This window comes from Panthera uncia, chromosome D4 (assembly GCF_023721935.1).
Source record: "Panthera uncia isolate 11264 chromosome D4, Puncia_PCG_1.0, whole genome shotgun sequence".
Taxonomy (NCBI): Eukaryota; Metazoa; Chordata; class Mammalia; order Carnivora; family Felidae; genus Panthera; species Panthera uncia.
In genome coordinates this window covers 89,594,274-89,610,032 of record NC_064807.1, presented here as the reverse complement: position 1 = coordinate 89,610,032, position 15,759 = coordinate 89,594,274, and the positions used below count along the sequence as shown (strand labels likewise).

Genomic DNA, 15,759 nt, shown 5'->3' with positions numbered 1-15,759 from the left:
TCAGGTGGTCAGAGGCAAAGCACACATCCCTGCGCACCCTTAGATGGGAGGTGGGGCAGGCTTTGCAAGCTCACCGCCGCCTGTGGTTCTCGTGCCTGTGGCAGGCATCGTTAATCACCCACCCGCCTCTCCCAACGGGGCCACCAGGCAGCCACTACCAATCAATCCCAGAGAGCCTCTGGGCCTCGGTGCTGGGCGGGCCCCCAGGGCTCTTCCCTTAAGTGGACCCTCCTCAGCTGTCAGAGGAGCGGGGTCTGGCCTGGCAGTGACCGTGGCCTTGCTTCCTAGGATGGGTGGCAGACGGCAGCCTTCACGCTGGGTCTGGTCCCTGCTGGCTGTGGCACTTCTGGCTGGGCGTGTGGCATCTACTGGGGCCACGGTGAGTGGGGAGCAGGGTCCCTCACCCAGATGGGCTGAGGTGGGAGGGGCTGCGCGGCAGGTGTAGGGCACGTGCCCAGCGAGCCCTGCGTGCACTCCCAGATCCCCACACAGCCCCGGAATATGTCTTACAAGCTGATCAGACCAACCCCTATCAGACAAGCCCCTACAGGGACTCTGGCCACTCCAGAGCCTGGCTGATTTGGGCAGGATGGGGTTGGAGGGGGCTGAGTGCTTCCTTCCGAGCAAAGTCCTGGAAGGAGGCGTGTAGACGGGGCGGGCTTGTGTCCCGCAGAACCCAGGCCGGGGCCCAGGCCGCTCGGGAGAAGATAAACAAGGACGGTGTGGCCTCAGGCTCCCGCCAAGCCCCCAAGATGTTCCAGATCTCGAGATTGGGAGGGCTTAAGGCCCACGACTTCCGCGGAGTTCCCTCCAAGACTGCCCTGGACACCTGGGCGGGGGTGCCGAGGGACCCAGCCGGGCTGTGTGCTGCTGACCACAGCAAGGGATGGCGGGCCAGTCCCGTTCCAGCGTCTTCTAACCTTCCGTGGGGACTCTCGCCCAGGACCACAGCCCGACGTCCAACAGCCTGGAGGGGGGCTCGGACGCCACCGCCTACTGGTGGGGAGAGTGGACCAAGTGGACGGCATGCTCCCGCAGCTGTGGGGCCGGCGTGACGTCCCAGGAGCGGCACTGTCTGCAGCAGAGGTGTGGGACTAGCACGGGGGTGGGCAGCGGGTGACAGGTGGGTGGGGCTCAGGCTGGGAGGGGTCTTCAGGCGGAGGCGGCACAGGCCAGGTGAGTGAGCCTTTTTGCTGGCCTGTCAGGGCCGAGGCTCCTGACGGGTCCTGGGCGACCGTGTCCTGGGGTTCACCCTGTCCTGGGACTCTGGGGACAGACAGCCCTCTCGTGAGAAGGCATGGTCCGTTTCTTGGGATTTTTTTCAACGAGGGGCGAGGTCTTTCCTGGTCCTTCTTTTCTGAAAACCCGAGTCGAATTCGCACGGGAAAAAACATAGGATATAGTGGTTACCATCGGGCGGGCCCGGGTTCAAATCTTGCTTCTGCTACGTCCTTGCTGTGTGACCTTGGGCAAGTCGCTTCATGTCTCTGAACATCAGTTTCCTCACGTATGGAGTGGTACGGAGTAAACGTTCTTGGTATCATTATCAGTTCTGTGTACAACCCTGGGCTCTATGCCGGGGGTGCAGAGGTGAAGTGGTATCTTCCCTGGGCTGCGATGGAGTCGTGGGGGGCCAGAGGAATTAGGGGGGGCTTCCGGGGCCCAGCCCAGAGGCCGTCTGGAGCAGGGGCACGGTCGGTGCCCGCAGCCCGCGGCCCCCAGCCCCCAGCTCAGAGCCCAGGTCTTCCCTCCAGGAGGACGTCGGTCATGGGCTCGGGGAACAGGACCTGCACGGGCACGTCCAAGAGGTACCAGCTGTGCAGACTGCAGGTGAGGCCCCGCCCGGGCGGGACCACAGCCCTACCCCCAAGCTCCTTAGGCCGGTCTCAGGTGGCCCCCAGACCCTCCAGGCACTCTGTGCCGGGTCTGCCCTTACTTCCGGTTGAAGAGAAGGAGGGTGAGGGGTCCTGGGCTCAGAGCCCCCTTCACGCCTCGGGTCACATCTGTGCTGTGCACGTGCAGGGGTGAGGACTGGCTTCTGCTGGGGGCGGGGGCTCACGTGCGGCCTCTAACGTGCAGATCTCAGGCTGCTCACAAGTCCTGTGCCAGGTGCTTGCTGGGAGACCGACAGTCACCAGGTGTCCCGTCCCCAGCCGTGAGAAGTCTCACTGCAGCTCCCCAGGGGGGACAGGAGATGCTGACTCTGGCTCAGCCTCTGGGTGCCCTTCAGTGGGGCCAAACCAGTCTGGACCTGAACTCCCCCCCCCCCCCACCACCCAGAACAGGTGTGGGATAGAAAGACAGCAAGCCATAGGGGTCTTTGCGTCCCCGTGAGCGTCTCGGGGTATGTGCACGCCCGAGGAGTTAGGGCCTGAAGGGAGGCGGGTGGCCACAGCTCCTGTGTTGGCATCGCTGGTCTGCTCCCCTGCTGGACGCTTGTGAGCTCCTCCGAAGGGAGACCCACCTACCCCCCCGGCGTGACCGGCTGCCCCCCACCCCCAGGCCTCCCCCCTCTGCCCTGGGCCGCAGGCGAGTGGGGGGCAGCGCCTGCACAGCCGAGGCCTGGCGCCCCTTCCGCGCCCCAGTGCCTCTGGGGAGGAGGCTGGGGTGGCGGGGACGTGGAAGGACCCTGCCCGGAGCACCAGGAGGGCCAGGGCATGTAGGCGTTTGAGGGACGGCAGCAGCCCTTTCGGTTGCCCCCTGCTCCTTCCAGAAAGCGAGTGGGACTGAGGGAGAACGAGAGGCCACCCCAGCCCGGCCGCAGCCACTTCCTGCTCAGCCGGGACAAAAATGCCTTTGTCGGGCCGAGTTCCTCCTGGAGCCTCCTCTCTCTCTCTCTCGCTCTCTCGCTCTCTCGCTCGCTCCGCAGGAGTGTCCGCCGGACGGGAGGAGCTTCCGGGAGGAGCAATGCATCTCCTTCAACTCCCGCGTGTACGACGGGCGGACGCACCAGTGGAAACCCCTGTACCCCGGTACCAGGCCCTGGGCTGCCCAGGGGGGAGCAGAGTGCGAGGGCGGCCCCTCCACACCCGACGGCTCCCTTCTGGGGACAGTGGGGAGGGGACACCCTGGCCCGGGGTGGGCAGGTGGACGGTGAGGCCCGGCGGGAGGGGTCAGGTCACAGGCCACCGTGAAGAGGAGCCGGCCTCTCACTCACGGAGCAGGTGCCGGGCTGCCCGGGACCGTCCGTCGGGGGATCCGTCCCTTCCGCTCTCCCGGCCTCAGTTCTTCCGTTCGCGCAATGGGTGGGAGGAGCTAAGGCGGGTCTCGGCGGGAGGGACAGGAAGTTCCTGAATCCCCCCCCCCCCACCCTGAGACCCTCCGTCTCCCCGTCAGACGACTACGTCCACATCTCCAGCAAGCCGTGCGACCTGCACTGCACCACCGTGGACGGTCAGCGGCAGCTCATGGTCCCGGCCCGCGACGGCACGTCCTGCAAGCTCACCGACCTGCGAGGGGTTTGCGTGTCTGGAAAATGTGAGGTTGTTAAACATTGTAGCAAAAGTACCACTGGTCTCACTGCGCTGACCGCCCCGCCTGTCCTCCTGTGGCAGTGGCGGCCCCGGGGGCCCGGGTCGCAGCGCCCTCCCAGCGGCCCTCTCCGCCTCCCTTCCTGCAGCCCATCGGCTGTGACGGGGTGCTCTTCTCCACCCACACGCTGGACAAGTGCGGCGTCTGCCAGGGGGACGGTAGCAGCTGCACCCACGTGACAGGCAACTACCGCAAAGGGAACGCCCACCTCGGTAAGAGCCGCGGCGCCTCCCCCCCCCCCCCCCCCCCGCGCCTCCCCCCTCCCTGTCCGGTCCCGCTGCGCGCTGTCTCTGGCCTTGGGTGCCTCCTCGTGAGCTCCTCTCCCTCGCTCTCGGCCACCTGAACGTCCCTACTGTGTCCAGGCGGGCCGGCCAGGTGCTCGGAAGGCCCCCTCTGGCTGGGGATACTGAGCCGCTCTTTGTTGACTGCCTACTGAATACCGGGTGCCTGAGTGCACCCTCGCCTGGGGGATTGTGTTTGGCCTCTGCGGCAGCACCCAAAAGGGGGAAACCGAGGCACGAGTCCCATCCTCGTGTGAGGCTGATACGAGATTTGAGTCCGCGGCCTAAGCCCTCCAACCCGTTTCGCAGAGTCCGCCCCTCCCTTCCCTTGGGCAGTGGCTGGTCGGTCACCCAGCGTGCCCGTTTAGGCCTGGCTCCCCAGGGGCTGGCGGGGGGTGGGGGTGGAGGACAGGTGGGGATTTGGGGGTCTCTGCCTGTGACAGGACTTTGTACTTTGCAACGGTGTCACTTTAGCACGCTGACTGCATTTCTGGGTCTCTCCAAATGCTTGTGGGGTCAACCTGGGTTATCACAGCCTTCAGACTGGGAAAAGCAGGGCGCTGGAAACCCACTTAGCAGATGGGGAAACCGAGGCCTGCACGGGAATTGCCTGCTCAAGGTTCCCGAGCGAGGGTGGGCAGGTCCGGACTAGTTGGAGCCGCCGTGGACCCGGCTGTCGGGGACCCTGACCGTGTCCACCCCACACAGGAGGGATAATTTCAGAGCTAACGTTAGGGCTTAGACGAGGGGCCCGGGGATGGGTCTGCTGGGCTGAGGAGGGACTGGATGAAGACCGCAGGGAGGGTCTGAAATGGAGGGCCCAGGGCAGAGCAGCCGGACAGGTGTCTGAAGGACCCACAGCCAGCGTGACAGGGAGAGGCTGCTCCTTGCCAGATGCCGGGACGTGTAGATGGCAGCGCGTGTCTCTGAGCACCTAAGGGCCGTGTCCCGTGGACTCCCGGCGTGGGGGGCCTGGGGCTGACGCTTCCAACCCCGCGACATCCACCTAGTCCTTCCTGTGCCCGGGCGGAGGCGTTCGTGCCTCGCACATTACGAGGCAGGTCCTGGACGGGTGCCACAGACGCGGGAACAGGCAGAGAGGGGTGAAGACACTAGTCTGAGGTCACACAGCCGGGAGTGGCAGAGCGGGGTCTGAACCCAGACAGCCTGGCTCCTGGGCCTGTGGTCCTAAGCGCTGACCCACCGTCTCCCCTGATAAATGCGTGCGCCCTAACCACGCCGGCGGCCCTGGGCCGTGCAAGAGCCGTTATTAGATGCGCAGGAATCTTGTGAGCCGGTTGCTAATTTAAAAATGAACGTATTTAAACCCACATTTGAATAAATGGCAATTAAGCCAAATCATCATTTCCTGTTCATTTCACCGCTATGTGTATTATGGGCGTGTAGGGGAGACGCTGTCGAGGGAGGCGAGGCGGGCTAGTGTGTGCCTCTCCCCTGCTCTGCCTGCACCTGGCCCAGCCCTCGGGGAGCCTGAGATGGGCTGGGGCGGGGGTGGGGGTGGGGCGCGGTTTACACTGCAGACCAGAGCTTCCCGCTCTGCCCCCCAAGGAGCCACTCAGCGCACTCTGGCTCAGGGCCTTTGGGCGCCTGCAAAGGGGGGCGAGGGGGGTACAGGTGGACTCCCCTCGCTGCCACTGTTCCCTCCTGGGAGACTTTTCTATCTTAGGGCTTTCGGAATCTCTCCTCTGGGGTCTCCTCCCCAGACCACCCTCTAGGCCGTGCTGGCAGCACCCGTCCCTTCCTCAGACCCCGGCCCCCCTAGACCCTCAGTCCCTCCGTTGGGTGTCTCTGTGGGGGTCCCCACGGCTGCCTCCCCACCTTCTACGGCCCTCAGCTGTGTTTGCCCACCTGCGTCTCTGAGCGTTAGCAAGTCTGTAACATCAACATGGTGCTGGGCCAACACGGGCCTTTAAAATAGTAAGAGTGACTGTGCCCTTGGGGCCAGGCCCTGTGCTGTGCAGAGATCTTCCCACATGACGCAGAGTGGGAGCCATCATCCCTGTGCACAGATGAGGAAACTGAGGCCCAAGAGCTCCAATGACTTTTTTCAGAATCATCTTGGTGACATGTGGCAGAGTAGGACCCAAGTCTGTTTGACCCCAGGCAGATTTAAGGTCCCTGTGGCCCACGGTGTCCCTCCAGAGGGGCTGGGGCAGGGCCTTCGTAGGAGAGGGTCATGGAACCTGGGTGAACCCGAGCCCGTCCCTGGGTGGCACAGTGCGTGTCTGCAGGGCCTTGGACGAGTGTCTGGGCCCGGGTGCAGCTGTTGAGGGTGGGGCTGCCCTTAGACAGCACCCCTCCCCCACCAAGAGCACAGGAGGGTGGTGACTTTCCAACAGAGCGGGGCCGGCCCGCGGCTCACTGTCATCTGATGTCCCCCAGGTTATTCTCTGGTGACCCACATCCCGGCCGGTGCCCGAGACATTCAGATTGTGGAGCGGAAGAAATCTGCCGATGTCCTAGGTACGCGTGGGGGGCCTGGGTGCTGCCTCATGTGGACTTGTGGGTGTGTGTGGGGCCACACGTATGGGTGGATTCTTGACCCTGGATCCGTCCTGCAGGAGAGAGTCAGGCCCCAGAAGCCAGAACTTGACCTGGCTGTGTGTAGACGTGTGTGTCGGAGGGGGGGCTCATAGGGAAGCTGACCCCACCCCCACACGTGACAACACGTAGTGACTTCCTGTCCCTGGAGAGCCTGGCCCAGGCCAAAGCTGGAGGTGCTGGAGGTGGGGTCTCTGACCGCCCCTCCCCCAGGGCACAAGGATGAGACTCAGGAGGCGAGTAGGTTGAGGCAGATCCAGAGCCCGGAGGTGGCCTGGCTGGAGGCCTTCAGCCACACGAAGCAGAAGTGAGACTCAGACTCGGGCCTGGCGGCTCCCTGGTGGAGGTTCTCGCCCCTGGATGGTCTCTGCGGGGCAGCTGGACCTTGGTAGGTCGGGGGACTTCGACGTGAGGATTCTGGGCTTATTCGCATAAGTGAGGCCCCGAGCTGATGGCAGTTTCTGGAAAGGCTGCCTGTGTAGTTGGAGCGTTGTTCTGACAGCCTGCCCTGTCTGTGCCCCCCGGGACGCAGCCCGAGGCCCTTCTGGCTCAGGTGGGCGGGTGCTGACACCACTTAGCTGCTCTGCACGTGGCCTTGCCCTGGGTGGGGGCGGGCGGGGGGCCCCGGGCAGGGAAGCTGGTCCCGACGCCTGGCTCACTCGCCCGTGTCTCAGGGCAGCGTGGGAGAGCCGGGACGGCTGGGTGAAACCCGCCCTTCTCGGGGGACGCTGCGGGTGGGGGACTCTGCTAAAGGTCCCCGCGGTGGAACCTGGGCTCTCGGCCCCCACACCAGCAGTTCTGCACACTCCAGGCCCCCGGCCCCACCACCCGAGTTCGGGAGCCAGGCCTCTGCCAGGCCGGTGGCTCTGTCCCCCGCTGGGAGGGTGGCGAGGCCAGGAAACACGGTGTTCTCAGAGCTGGCTGCAGAGAAATGGCTCTTGAAACAGCCGCGTGGAAACAGCAAGGGCAGCCTCGGAGCAGAGGCAGAGCCGCAGGAAGGAAGGTCATTACTGTCAGGAAACAGGCTTTGGATGCCGGCCGGGATTTAACCCTATGCACATACCTGGAGGCCGGGCAGGCACGCGCCCCAGGAGGCACAGCTCGGACCCTCACTCACGGTATTTTCTGACGTCGCTGCATCGAGGGTATTTTTCCAGCAGACGAGTCTCGCTTGCTGCGTCTGCCTGATAATAAACGGATGCCCCCCCCCCCCCCCCCCCCCCCCCCCCCCCCGCCCCTGCTCGGATTGCATCAGGAGCTCTGGAAACTGAACTCTTCCCCTCCCTCCGGCCAGCTTCCGGAACTGGCTCAGAGGACACCCTCTGAAAGACACGCCGTCCCCCACCGTGTGGAGCCTGCCTCCTCGCTCCCATCCCCTGGGCCCGAGGCCCCGAGCACCCTGCGAGCCCTCCGCAGCCCAGGGAAGGGCCAGCTGCCCTGAAAAATCACCCCAGCTCTGGAGAGTTGTCCCGGCCTCCGGGGTTGGCAGGAGACGGGCTGCTGAGGGCTGCACGCACGTTCCTGCTGTCTGGGCGTCATCAGGCTTGGGTCAGGCCAGGGAGTGGCTGTCCTTCTGAGGTCCCCTGTTCCAAGTATCCACCCACACCCCGTCTCAACGAGAGGGCGACAGAATGTGCCCGGGGCTGCCGTCAGGCACGCCTGGGAGAATGGACTGATGGGGTAAAAGGTCAGCCTGGTCACGGCAGCACGGGCCACAGAATGTCACGGCTCCCGGTGTCGGCGTGGCGCTGGCCAGCTTGGGGTGGGCTGGAAGGGCCTGCCGGCGCTGGTGGGACAGCGTTCTGGGCCAGGCAGGCCAGGGCTGCAGTGTCGCTCAGTGTGGACCCTGGAGGGGCATGGAGGTCCCCTCCCCGTGTGTGGTCCCCTCCCTTCCCAAGGTGGGAAGCTGGGCGGGGATTACTCACCCAGGGTCACGAAGTGAGTTCTCAGCAGGGCCGGGCTGATGGCCCTGCCCTGAGCCGGCCAGTGCCTGCTGTCCAGAGCACGCCTTCCCCGGGCACTGACCTCCTGGTCCACTTGGCCGCTTAGCCTATGCTACTCATCACCTCACAGACTCTGGCCTCTTTAGGGGTGACCAGAGACACCAAATGGGCCCCGGGCCAGCCACCTCCACCTCCTGATGGGAAAGTGCGCTGACCTCTCCTTAGCATTCGCTGGCCGGGGCCACATGCTGGACACGGTCGGAGCTTCCGACTCCCCCACGAGAGGAGGTGTCCTGTCTTCGGGGTATTCGGGGAGGGTCGCGGGGGTGAGCTGGCCACAGGTGCCTGAGTGAGTGATACTGGCCACTCCCCGCCCCCCCCCCCCCCCGCCCGCCGCCCCGTCCTCCCTGTGGCTCGTCCAGCTCATGTGACCAGGTGGCTCTGCCCTGTGCTCCTTTAGCTCTCGCGGACGAAGCCGGCTTCTACTTCTTCAACGGCAACTTCAAAGTGGACAGCCCCAAGAACTTCAACATCGCGGGCACCGTGGTCAAATACCGGCGGCCCATGGACGTCTACGAGACCGGCATCGAGTACATAGTGGCCCAGGGGCCAACCAACCAGGGCCTGAACGTCATGGTGCGTGAGCCGCGGGCTTCGGGCCGCCAACGCCGTGCCGTGGCCCCAGGGTGTGTGTGCACGAGGCAGCGTCTCCGTCCGGCGTGGCGAGGGTCGTGCTCGGTCACTCCTTGCGCACCCATCTGCTCGGGGTTTGATTCCTGTACTTAGCCTCTATCAGCTCATTAACGAGTTGCTTCATTTGCCCGTCCCCTCGCTCACCCAGCCACCCACTGTCTCAGCCCTCACCCAAGTAACCATTCATTCATTCACTTGCCACGGCCGTTAGCGCCCCTGGTGGACTGCAGTCATCAGGACCTGCGGGGTTGCTAAGGACAGGAAGTAGACGGGGACGCAGGCCCCCTCCCCCACTCCATAGTTGGGGGTTTGTACCCCCCGCGTACTTCCCTGCCCCGGCCGCATCGGCACTGTGGCCTCTCTGCCAGGTCCTCAGTGCTGGGGGGCCCAGGCAGTGCCTGTGGCCCCCCCCCCCCCCCCGCTACCCTCCCGGATGCTCACGGTTTCTGGGGGCACAGCACAGGGGCGAGGAGAGGGCGGGAGAGTTTGGACCTGCTCTGCTCAGCTCCCTGGGAGCGTTCCCATGGCTAGCGTCTAGAAACAAGTGTCGTTGCTTTGTGGCCCGGCGTCGAGGAAATGTACAAGGACTCGTCCCTGGAAACAGGTGACGCCCAGATGGGAAGTTCTGGTGTTTTTCAAGGTCTGCGGGTGTTCGTGGAAGCTGAGGGGTACAGTGGGGCCAGAGCCTACCCGCCCGACCTGGCATGATTTCTGGATCCCACCGTGGTGGGCGTTTAGATCCTCACTTTGTAGACAAGAAACCTGGGCACACAGAGATTACCGACTTGCCCATCACGGACCTGTCGGCAGTGTGGCCGGGCTTGGGGCCCGGGTCAGCCTGGTGCTGGAGCCGGTTGTGTGTCTAAGTGCCCTGCCAGAGGGGTCTCCAATTGCGGTGCCCCCCCCCCCGCCACCTCCCCACACTGCTTCCTGGCTGCAGAGCGTCCCTGGATGGCCCCAGAATCTAATGGGGGCCACGTATTTCCTCTCCTGCCCCTGGAGCTGCCCCTGAGGCAGGCCGGCCGGCTGCCTGGCTTCCCTGCCTGCCCGCAGGAGCTGTGTTGCAGGTCAGGATCCCAGGAAGGGTCTGTGAGCAGCGGGGTTTAGGGCGTGGTGACGGGAGCAGTGGCCGTGAGGGGGTGAGGGGGACAGGCCTGGACAGAGGGAGATGTTGAGCTGTGCTGCCGGTGTGGTCAGAGCCTCAGCTGATCCCAGCGGGGGCTCTGGGGTCGCAGTGGCCCCTCGAGTCCCCTGGACTTGAGGCGGAGAGGCGTGGCCCGGTTGCTGGAAGCCACAGAGATGGGTGTGGCCTCGGGAGAGGCGGCCGAGGGACGTTCCTGGGGCAGGGCTCGTTATGAACTGTCCCCAGCACACTCCAGGCAGCTCACTGAAGGGTGGGGCCCGGGGGCTCGCCGCCGTGCCCGCTGGTACCCATTTGCCTGGTGGAATGCTTGGCAGGAAGGACTCCTCTAGAATTCTGGCTGGCTTCCCCCCCCCCGGGAAGGCTGGCGAGGTGACCGGCAGCTAGCCTGGGGCTGCCAGCCAATCACATCACTTGCCTCCTGCGCTACCCACTCCGCATTCTCCTCTGCTAGTCTAGGTGGCTCACCTGGCCAGGTGTCCCTGTCCCTCCTACCCGAGGGGTCTGGGCTCCTGGTTTCGGGGCCCTTTTCCATCCCTGTCCTTGTCCCGTTGCCACGGGCAGGGCGATACCAGGAGGAGCCCCCGTGGGGCAGCAGGGAACCAGATATATTCTCTGCCCCTAGGGTTGAAGCATCCCGACACGGCCTTGGTGGTCAGGGTCAATCCCCCTGCTGGGGCGGCCACTCCTCTCCGGCTGCTCTCTGCGCACAGGGTGCCAGATGGCCCAGGTGGCGGTCACAGCTTCCCGTTTGTGGAAGTGTTTCCCTGCATCAGGACCTGTACACCTGCAGACCCTAAGCCGCAGGGACTAGAAACCCCAAATGCCCACGGGGTCACTGGGAACGATTGCGGAGGCGACTTCCATTTTGTGCTTCCCGGGCCCACGCTGTCTGCCCGGTGGGGACGCAGCACCGTGTCGGGGCGATTCCTTGTATATTGCGTCGTGGAGGGCACCCCGGCCCCTCATCCTCGCAGGGTCCTGCCGTCTCTACGTGGCACCGTGGCCTCAGCGTGCGCAGTCGCATCAGGCCGCAGCGTCTGGGTGACGCAGCCTGTGCATCTGATGGTCACGTGCCTGCTGAGGCACCTCCTTTGCTGTGACGTGGGTCCCTTTGTCCGATGCAGTGTCACGTGCCATCCTGTCTCAGCGGATCAAATGCTCTGGGAGCCCTTGGGTTTGGGGGCCGCAGGCTCTGTGGTCAGGAAAGGCAACCTCGCGGTCACTTCCCTGCTAGGACAGAAGGGCGTCTAACGTAGCCCGCTGGCCATCAAAGGGCTGACGGCCTCTCGAGGCACGGTGCCGCGTGTCAGTCTCTGTCGGTGCTGGAGGGCTTGGTGAGTGACCGCCCTTGCCCTCGGGGCCACGCATGGTGCCCATCCTTGCCACCATGGCTATCCCCTTCATGCACCTGTTGTGCCATCAGAGGGGGGACTGATGGCAGAGGCTGGCCTGTGTCACCTGGCAAGGCCATTTCACCTATAACCTGGTGTCCGGTGTCCCTCCCGTGGGGGCATGCTCCCAGGGGCGCGTTAACAAGGGACACGGCGACTCCCATCTTCCGCCTATGGCGTGGACCCATCCCCACGTGTCTCCTCCAGACCTCCTCACCCCCTCTCAAAGCCCTTTCCACCCAGGATCCTGAGCCACCACCCAAACCGTGTGCACCGCCCACGAGGCAGTGTGTATTGTCACCTCGGGCTGCTGTGCGTTTCCTACAGATTAGATGATCCCACACGCGCCCCGTAGAGCCCCCCGGGAGGAGTTTCCCTCAGTGCAGTTTTTTTGAAGCCGCCCCTGAACGGGGCTCCAGTGAAACAGATCCCATTTTCAGCTCATACCGCCCTCCCCTGCCCCGTACCAAGCCGACCCGTCTCTGAATCAAGTTTGGCCCTTTCTCTCCTCTCAGACTTCACCCTAACGGTACCCCGTGCACCTGACGTTGTGAGCTGACAGATGTCAGGGCAGGGGCCTCGGGTGATGAGAGTCTCAGTCACCTGCTGAGCCGGCGGTCCTGTCCTCTGCTCTGATTGTGCCTAACCCCGGATGTGACATTTCCATCTTACGACGGGTGGCTGCGTGACTCCCGGCTGTGTCACTCGATGTCCCGTGGTCACAGGGTTCCATCTCTATAGGGCCTGGTAGCATGTCACAAGCTCTTTTCGAAATGATGTGATATTTGTCATGGGTGGCATGGCTTCGCTCCAGAGCACTGGAGGACTACGCGATCCTCTTCCTATCAAGGCCTGCCAGAAAGCCCGTGTGACGTCTTTCCCCGCCGCTATAGAACCAGCTGGGTGTTATGGCCCAAGTGGCAGGCTGTTTATCCCGCAGCCTGGACCAACTGTAGAGCCCCTTCTCCTCAGGACCCCCACTGAAAGCTGGCAGCTTTTACCCAGTATGTGGATTGGATCCACATTTCTGGATATGTGCCACGCTGTGTCCAGAATTCTTCTTCATAAGGGAGGGAATGCAATGCAATCCTCTGCCCTCTGCTTTCAAGGGTATGTCCTGGCATGCCCTAGGCCACTGACCCTGAAGCGTTCGCCGATGGGGGTGGGGCACTGGATCCCCACAGGGTTCAGTGTCAGGTCTTCTGGAATCCGTAGGCTTTCCAAGGCCTCCCGCATCACTTCCTGTTCAGCTGGCCTGGTAGACATGGTGTCACCAACGTAGAGGACCCGTGTGATGTTCTGTAGAATGGTCCAGACCCCCCTGTACTGTATTACGTCGAGGAATGGGGCAGTTAGCACGGCCCCGGGTACAAACCCGCACGTGTATACTCTTGTCCGTTCCAGGTGAACGAACACCACTTCCTCCTCCCCACGGGGGTGGAAAAGAAGGTGTTTGCCACGTCGGTGGCCACAGGTGATCCACCTGAGGTCGTGTTAATCTGCTCCGGGAGCTGCATCTGAGGCTCCCGCTTGGCGGGGTTTGGAAGGGCTCCCCGTCATCCTCCCGGGTCTGTCTTGCTTTCATGGGCGCCAAACCGTTGAGTGAAGCGGGGCATATGGGGACCACCACCTCGCGTCCTCCGGCAACCTCAGGAGTGGCTCTGATCTCTGTAGTTTCCCCGCGATGCAATTCTGTTTTGGATTTACTCTCTGGGATGGGCACGGGGGTCAGGGGCTGGGGTCACGGGCTTCCGCTGAGCTTTCCCTGCGATGGTAGCGCATACCCTACAGGCTGAGGAGCCGACTGCCAGCAGTGGACTTGGGAACCGGGTAAGCCTTGGACCCAGGGTGAGCCACACTGGGCGCACCGTGAGCCAGACCTGGGCCACACTTGTTTGTCACCCACAAGCTCTCGCGCTAACAGGGGGCGATGATGATGCTTTGGGTCCCTGATAAACAATGACAGCTTGGACCCTGGTTCCCAAATGTCTGTCCATTTCTCCAGCAAACAGTTAACCAAGTCGACGGCTGTAGGCTCTTTGGGGGAAGAACTGGGAGAATCATTACCATATACACTTGTGGTGGGTCCTTTGTCCTGGGGACCTGGCCGTTCCATCATTCAGTGGATCCTGGGTCCAAACGCTGGCCCAGGAAATGGGATAGGGCTGTGACTTTTCTGGGGCAGCTGTCCTCCGCCCCCTGAATATCCACCCTTGATACTTTTTGATCTTACATATTGAGAAGCCCCTCTTCTGGTCCCGTTTATTTGTCCGGGAGTCCTTTGTCCTATCCGCCGTGTGCAGACGTCTCTGTGGGTCAGGGCTCCCGGCCACCACGTCGGCCTCCCTTATTCTGATGATCGAGGGGAGTCTGGTTCTATCACAGCGTCTCCTGGCATCCGCCCTGGGCTGCGGTCACTCAACGGTGTCCCTCGAAGTGAAGTCAGTGCCTTCTCGCTGGCCAATTTCTTTTCACGCCGGTGAACAGGATGTCCTGCAGGGGGCTCCTGCAGGAAACGGTCACCTGGCCAATTTTCCAGCCTTTCCCTCCGCTCCCACGCTCCCACTACCTGCTAGGCCTTTATTCTCCACTTAGTGCTGGCCTCACTTTCTCCAAGCTTCCAGGAACCACCCTGGGGGGTGCACTGGCACTTTCTCTCAGAGCTCCACCCGGGGTGGGAATAAAGTGCAGATGGGGTTTTAGTCGGCTTTATCACTTAGAGCATCCTGTGTGCTCGGGGCACCCTTCCCGGCCTGCGCCTCGAGTGGACAGCTCCCTCTGCCCCGCCCTGGGCGTGCGCCCCTGTTCGCGGGGCTCTGGAGGCCGGCTGCCCTTGGAGAGCAGCACAGCGCGGACAGGGGCACCGTCCTTCAGTCGAGGGCACGTCCCTGGGAAGGGCTTGGCTGTGGGCCGCAGCCGGGGCTGCTTCTGGCGGCCCGGGACCGGAGTGCAGCTCTCCTCTGGGGGCTCGTGGCCCACGAGCCCCGAGCCGTTCCCGGCTTGTGCAGAAGGGGTGAGGTCCCGCTTCTCCTCCTCCCCAGGTGTGGAACCAGAACGGCAGGAGCCCCTCCATCACCTTCGAGTACACGCTGCTGCAGCCGCCGCATGCCCACCGCACGCAGCCCGTCTACTACAGCTTTTCGGAGCCCGCCGCGGAGAGCGCGGAGAGCCAGGAGCTGGACGGGGCCGCGCTCCTGGGCTTCCTGCGGCACAACAGCTCTTTCTACGGCCAGGCCTCCTCGGAGCGGCTGGGCCTGGACAACCGGCTGTTCGGCCACCTGGGCCCGGGGATCGAGCTGGGTCTGAGCAAGGGCCGGGAGACCAACGAGGTGTGCGAGCAGGCCAGCGGCAGGGCCTGCGAGGGACCCCCCAGAGGCAAGGGCTTCCGAGGTAACCAGGAGGGCGGGGATCAGGCGGGGGCTTCCCAGGGAGGGGGCCTTGGGCAGAGGGTCTTTGGGCCCCCGCGGCCGGCAGACGAGGCCCGTGAGAGGCTCCTACTCGCGGCTCTCCTGGGACAGGCACGGCACGGGCCCCTTCACACATGCTCCGCTTTCCGTCCGTTCTTCCAGGGGGATACAGGTGTCCCCACTTGACAGATGTGGGGGGGGGGGCTGAGGCTTAGGTGGGGGCTGGGCTTTCCCACATCCACAGCTGAGCTGCGGGTCAGACCCGGGCAGTCTGTCCTCGGAGCCGGTGTGCTTGCTCATTCGGTAGAGGCAGACAGAGCACGCCACAGGGCGGCAAGAGCTCTGGAAGGGGACATCCGGCCAGCGAGGGGGCGCGGGCGGACCCTGAGTTCTCAGAGAGTGTGGCCCCTGACCTGAGGGTTTGGGAACCAGTGAGGAGTAGCTGGGTGAGGCTGTGGGAGAGGGTGGGGTGAGAGAGAGCCGCTCGGGGCTGACAGCCTGGCAGGCAGATTTCAGGGAGGCAGCAGGAGGTGTGGCCGGAGATGTAGGGATTCGTGAGGGTCCCCGAGTTGCAGGGGTGCGTGAGGGTCCCCAGAGACGCAGGGGTGCGTGAGGGTCCCCAGAGACGCAGGGGTGCGTGAGGGTCCCCAGAGACGCAGGGGTGCGTGAGGGTCCCCAGAGACGCAGGGGTGCGTGAGGGTCCCCAGAGACGCAGGGGTGCGTGAGGGTCCCCAGAGACGCAGGGGTGCGTGAGGGTCCCCAGAGACGCAGGGGTGCGTGAGGGTCCCCAGAGACGCAGGGGTGCGT

The 15,759-nt window shown here is 64.0% G+C and overlaps 1 protein-coding gene across 2 annotated transcripts in view; it reads left to right on the top strand.

Annotated features, from left to right (window-relative positions):
• Positions 1-289: 289 nt before the first annotated feature.
• ADAMTSL2 (ADAMTS like 2) overlaps positions 290-15,759 on the top strand; it is a 37,942-nt gene continuing 22,472 nt past the window's right edge. Inside the window, exons 1-9 of one of the 2 annotated variants that reach the window (XM_049631087.1) lie at positions 290-379; positions 944-1,086; positions 1,755-1,830; positions 2,870-2,972; positions 3,337-3,482; positions 3,620-3,743; positions 6,216-6,296; positions 8,778-8,953; positions 14,587-14,935. In XM_049631087.1, coding sequence (XP_049487044.1) covers positions 290-379; positions 944-1,086; positions 1,755-1,830; positions 2,870-2,972; positions 3,337-3,482; positions 3,620-3,743; positions 6,216-6,296; positions 8,778-8,953; positions 14,587-14,935 — 1,288 coding nt within the window. Of the gene's footprint in view, positions 380-943; positions 1,087-1,754; positions 1,831-2,869; positions 2,973-3,336; positions 3,483-3,619; positions 3,744-6,215; positions 6,297-8,777; positions 8,954-14,586; positions 14,936-15,759 lie in introns of those variants that run through there. The other variant, XM_049631083.1, reaches the window with a different exon arrangement.